Source organism: Pongo pygmaeus, chromosome 8 (genome assembly GCF_028885625.2).
Source record: "Pongo pygmaeus isolate AG05252 chromosome 8, NHGRI_mPonPyg2-v2.0_pri, whole genome shotgun sequence".
NCBI lineage: Eukaryota > Metazoa > Chordata > Mammalia > Primates > Hominidae > Pongo > Pongo pygmaeus.
The window spans coordinates 62,714,604-62,720,032 of NC_072381.2; the positions used below are offsets into that span (position 1 = coordinate 62,714,604).

Below are 5,429 nucleotides of genomic sequence, written 5' to 3' on the forward strand. Positions count from 1 at the left end.
AAGCAATACATGCACTGAGGAAGAGTGTTCACAGGTGTTACAGGGGGAGAAGTGGGAGGTGGGACACATATGTAGCTGCCTCCTCAAGCAATTGGAGACATTGTCTCATTCCTGCGCAGCCCTGGGTCATGAGAGTGTGGTCCTATCCCATGTAGACCTGAGACTAGGATGGCTCACTGAGGCCTGGGACTGAGCCCTGAGTGCCACCATCACTGCTGGGCTGCAGAAATCATTCAGGTGGCTGAGTAGGGGACAGAAGACAGGGTATCCCCACCCACAAATGGGCCATGTGGACTCAGGAAGCCCATGTGTTCTTCCAAATGGTGGATGTAGCTCCCCATACCCCTGCAGCATCATAGGGAGGAGAGGAGGTGGCCCTTCCTACCAAACAAAGAAAGCACATCCTGAGATTGAATTTTCCAATCTTCAGGCAAGTGGGGGCCCAGAGCCAGAGTTCACTTGATTTACAAAAATACAGAAATGTGATGTTTCTTGGAACCAAAGCCATGGAAACTCATGTGAACACATTCATGATTTATTATGCTTAAATCATTTTTATTAAGCTCAGGATTGGGGTGGCTGGAAGCATAAGCTTCAGGTCCGGGAAGATGGGTTTGGATCCAGCCTCTGCCACTTCCTCTCTGGAATAATACTCAAAACATTTAACTCCTCCAAGCTTCAGTGTCCTTATAAAAAATGAGGAAACAATACTGGTCCTGTGACATTGTGTGAGGATTGAATAGTACGTAATACGCTGTATTAGAAGTGCTTGTCAAGGTGCTTGGCAAATGATAGGTGCTCAGTCAATAGCTTCTGTGTATAGTAACAGTTCTGGTAGTAATTTTGGTAGCTGGGGGGATGATAATAACTGTGACGGCAACAAGTATCTTCTTCCCATTTCACAGATGAAGACATATGCTTTGGGAAAAAAAAAAATCTTCAACTGTCACTGGTTACCTTGCCCACCTCACGACATATCCTAAGACCTGGCACATGATAATTTTAATGAAATATCTGGGTGAATGGATTAATGAAAAGAGAAAGCAGAGCCAGTGGTGTGGGCAGTGGTGTGAATGCCCACTGAAGTCTGAAGTAGGGTGCAGATTTGTTCATCAGTTGAAAGTTACTCGGGTCACATCTGAAGGCAGCTGTAGGTCCCCACAGAGGCCTAGGCTGGCTGACTTCAGGTCAGGGGGCTGAGTTGCCATTCAAAGACTCAAAGGAGTGAATCCTACACATTAATCATGGGGGGCCACCACCCTGCTGGAACACTACCTGGCCTTCTAACCTCATGGAAAGCCTGACCAGGCCTGCCACAGAGACCTCAGAGTGCCGGAGAATCTCCACTGTGTCCTTAGCTCTGCACAGTCAGGGCTTCCCTGAAGTCTGCCTCTTTCTGTCATTATGCTTGGCCGGGACTGCTCATCCTGATGGCACTGGGTTGCAGAGGGAGAGCTGAGGGGACCATGAGGCAGGCACTTTGTGTGACTTTGGAGGGTCCTTCTACCCCAAGACCTCACTGCTGCCATCTGTAAGTGAAGGAACTGGACCAGATGGGGAATAAGGAGGGCTCCATCTCATGCCGAATGCCAAGGCTAAGAGTGGCTGCCTGGGGTGCAGTGCTGGGAGGGTTTGCAAGGGGAGTGTCAAGGCTGGTCAGTGATTATGGGGAAGAGTCAGGGCCCATCAGGGGAATGAAGTGGCTAAGGGTGCCTCTAGCCCTAATAGCCACAAGTGAATTCTGTTGAAAGGGAGTTCTAGCATCTCACAGACCAAGTGGATCCTGGGGATGGAAACCGAAGGCCAGACAGGATCCTCCCTGTCCCATGGCCTAAATTCCTCTCAGAACTCACAGATGGTCAGTCGATACTGCAGGCAGTTCCTGTCATTCCACTGCCCGTCTGTGTACATCTCCACACATTGCTCTTTTCCCCGACCTGCGGGCTCCCCTCGGTACCAGTTGGTATAGTTTACAGGGGTCCCGTCTGAGTAGCGGAAGTCTCCAGGGCTGGGACCCTCAGTCAGGCCCACATAAGCATATGTGTTGTACTTCTTCACGAAGCTTGCAATGGCCTCATTTTCCTCTGGATTCCTTGGGACAGCAATGCGGCCGCCTGCTCTGGCACATGCCTCCTGAATGGCATCAAAAGTGACGGACTGCCCATTGGTGGAGAAGACTTTCTCTCCTACTGTCATTATGGAGCCCTGCAGACTGAGGGCTGAGAGCAGAGGAGTCCGGGTCAGGCCACTGACCACTTTGTCTCTAAGCCACCTGCCTCACCTGGGCTCTCTGCCACCGGACTCTCCCAGTTTCTCCATCTCTGCCTCTCTCTGTGTCTTCTCTTCCTCTTCCAATCGCAGTTTTCTAAATTCACTTTTAGACTCTCCTCCGTTTATTCATTCACCTAAGTAACAATTACTTATTGCCAGAAATGGTGCAATTTCCTGGGATTCAGTGGAAAGCAAGGCAGGTGGAGAACTTGCTTCCCTATGAAATGGGAAGTGAATTGTGTCTGCTTCTGTCTCCTCTGGGCCATTCAAAGACATCAGAAAAGCAAGCATCATTCCTTTCCCCAAGACCTGCATGTGCATGCCTATTTGTCATCTCTATTCTAGAAGCTGGTGCTGAGAATGAAGGGAATTTGTGGGAAACTCCTACCCTGTGAGGCCCACGGGGTCCCCTTACCTCCCCTTGTCTGCAGGATTTGATGTCTGAAGTCGTGGAGTGTGGCTTGGAGCTCCTCATCTAGATGAGCTGGAAGCCCTGTGGAGAGCGCCCCATACAGAAGGAGGGGCAGGCCATTGAAGACCCCACTTGCTGCCACGTAGGCGTTTTGCCATCTGCAATCCTGGAACTCTGCCCATTCATTGCTGCTAGGCACCGCCCAGACCCCGGGCTCAGAGGGTCCACGAGATTCCAGTGTGTCTCCTCACCCCGTGGTCCCCCAATCTTTAGTGAAGCCTTGCCCCTGCTGCGATCCCCACCCCTTGTCCTCTTTCCTGCTCTGTCCCTCGAGGGGCTCTGTCTGCCCGCCTCTGTGGGGCAAGTCCGTCTCCCACACCCTCCACCAAGGGCAAGCATGATGCTCTCTGCACTGCCCTGATGGACTTGCTTACCGCTCTGAGCTTCAAAGTTCCCCTCTGTCTGTGGGGCTCCTGGTCACACCATCTGCCTGGATGCCTGGTCCGCATTCACCCTTCAGACTTCCCCCAGCAACTCCATCCCAGGATGTGCCTCCCCTGCCTCCCAGTGCTGTCCCTCGTCTCACACCTGACTCAGTGTGTCCCCATCGGCGGTCATGAGGCACGAAGGACTTCCCACACCTCCCCTTCCCTGAATTGTGACTACACTCCCCAGACACCTCAGCTTTCTCCCTCAAATTCATATTCTCTTACTTAGGTTGAGCCAAATGCCCTTGGGGAACCTGTAGGGTTTGTCTGATCCCCATCACCCCTGTGTAACTTCAGGGTCGCTGTGCCCATGTTTCCACTGCCCACCTGCCCCACCCTGCTCACCTGGAGGGCCCCTCTCCCCAGGCTCTCCCTTCTCTCCACACTCTCCAGGGACACCAGGGGCTCCAGGCAGCCCATCATTCCCAGGAGGACATGGCGTTTCTCCAGGTGGACCCATGGGGCCTGCAGAGAAAAGAGACGTGGATGTGTGGGATCAGTCAGTCACCCACAACTGGTTGGAGCTAGTGAGACTCGACACCCATTATCACTGGGGCTGGCTCAGCTATCACTCCGTGGGCACTATGAGGACAGACTCTCCAGGATGTGCCATCCTAAGGGTCCCAGGAACCCACCAGCCCTGCAGGCTGAAGTCCCACCCAGCTTACTATAGCCGCCAGCTCACTATGGCCCACAGCCTAGGGGCCTGGACAGATGGGCCTCCTGAAAAGGGTTCTGTGTCCCTCAGCTGAGGGTGGGGTCTCCAGCACAGTACCTGGAGGGCCAGGGTCTCCTTTGACACCATCTCTCCCGTCCCTGCCTGGCAGGCCATGGGATCCAGGAGTGCCGGGGATACCAGGGCTTCCAACACAAACGTCCTTCCCTTCGTGCGCAGCACCAGAGGCTGCCGTCAAGGTGAGGGTGAGGGCCAGAGGGCACAGCCACATGGCTCTGGCCCCAGCTGCTGCTCCTGCAGGAGGGATGGCCATGAGCCCATCTGCCACTTCTGCCAACATCTCCCCCACTGTGCTCTGTCAGGACTCAGGAAGCTGGGCAGAGCCCGAGAGGCAGGGTGGGTGAGACCAGTGTGCTGGGAAGACCTGAAGCACTCGGGAAAATTCCCAGCATCATCTGGCACCTGGCATGGCCTCATGCTTCAGGCCTCCGGCTGGAGGTTGTGGGGTCTCCAGGCTGCTGAGGAGGAGGAAGAGTAAGGAGCTCTGGGGAGCCCGGGGACCTGGGCTCCAGTGCAGTCTCCTTTCTGTCAGTGCCTCACTATGTTACCCTGGGAAACTGGCTTCACCTCTCTGACTTCAGCTGAACCTTCTGTGCTCTGCAGAAAACCTGCCCTGTCCCTCCCAGGTTGTTAGACAGGTCACTTACTCACTGACTCACTCCATCTGTCCCTCATAGGCTCTGTTACCTTCTTTTCAGGTTCTAAGAAATCAGCAACCTGAGAATGAAAAAAGATCAACGGGGCCCGCAGCCTGGCCCCCCTCAAGGTGGTCAGTCATGGAGTCCCCTTTCTTTTTGGGGTCTGTTCTCTCACTACCCCTCCTGTAGGTCCTGCTGAACCCTGTAGGCATGGATCTGGCCAAAGAAGATAACAAATATGAGGATCTTTGCATGTCACCTATGTTGACTGTGCTGTGAAACACCTCCCAGTGGAAAATGGGGAGTTGCCCTCCTTCCCAGCCTGGGCCTTGGTCAGGCCTGTGGCTGCTGGGCTGGTCCTCTCTGCCTGCAGTCCTCAAGCTAGAGAACACCCAGGGGATGGGGCTAAACTCACCCACACACAGAGCCTCCAGCTGCTTGGGTCTCTGCCTCCAAGTCAGAGGGTAAGGTAGACAGCAGCATTTATAGGTGTGGGGGCTGCCAGGCTTCCTCCCCACTCCTGAGAGCCCTACCACAAAACCTGTGCTCCAGGCAGGAAATGGGCATGGTGTTTACACAGCACGTTTCCCCAAGAGCACTCAGGCTGGAGGATCTCAAAGGACCCTTGAGGGGAGCACAGAACCTGCCAAAGAGGAACTCCAGGTCTGTAAGAAGAGAAATCCCCCCCTTGGCTGAGGTCACCCACCCTGTCCCTAGCAAGCTCCTTAGCAGTGAAAGCCGAGAGCCCTTACACAGGCACTAAGGAAGCCCCATTGGGTTCCTGGTTTAGATTCAGACAATGAAGAAGTCACTGCTCCAGCTGAGGTTGGTCAGGTTGATCCAGGCCAACTTGTCTGCCCTGTGACCTGGTTCAGCCCTGAGCC

The 5,429-nt window shown here is 54.1% G+C and overlaps 1 protein-coding gene across 5 annotated transcripts; it reads right to left on the reverse strand.

Moving 5' to 3' along the window:
* Positions 1-517: 517 nt before the first annotated feature.
* On the reverse strand, positions 518-5,004 carry LOC129006246 (pulmonary surfactant-associated protein A2-like). Of its 5 annotated transcripts, none has more exons than XM_054435756.1 (6): positions 4,961-5,004; positions 4,555-4,624; positions 4,034-4,141; positions 3,517-3,576; positions 2,687-2,764; positions 518-2,219 (listed from the first exon to the last, which is right to left on the reverse strand). In XM_054435756.1, the coding sequence occupies exons 2-6, from the start codon at positions 4,580-4,582 to the stop codon at positions 1,843-1,845; spliced, it is 651 nt and encodes a 216-aa protein (XP_054291731.1). In that variant the 5' UTR covers positions 4,583-4,624; positions 4,961-5,004; the 3' UTR covers positions 518-1,842. The 5 variants fall into 5 exon arrangements, with proteins under 5 accessions (XP_054291731.1, XP_054291727.1, XP_054291730.1 ...); XM_054435752.1 differs by having other exon boundaries at positions 3,517-3,636; positions 3,947-4,141; XM_054435755.1 differs by lacking the exon at positions 4,555-4,624 and having other exon boundaries at positions 3,517-3,636; positions 3,947-4,141.
* Positions 5,005-5,429: the final 425 nt, after the last annotated feature.

Coding starts and splice junctions, on each gene's coding strand:
- LOC129006246 (XM_054435752.1), bottom strand. CDS start 4,582: ATGAGGGACAGATGGAGTGAGTCAGTGA. Junction 4,142..4,554: donor CAGATGGAGTGAGTCAGTGA/GTAAGTGACCTG, acceptor TCCCTCCTGCAG/GAGCAGCAGCTGGGGCCAGA. Junction 2,220..2,686: donor AATCCTGCAGACAAGGGGAG/GTAAGGGGACCC, acceptor CTCTGCTCTCAG/CCCTCAGTCTGCAGGGCTCC.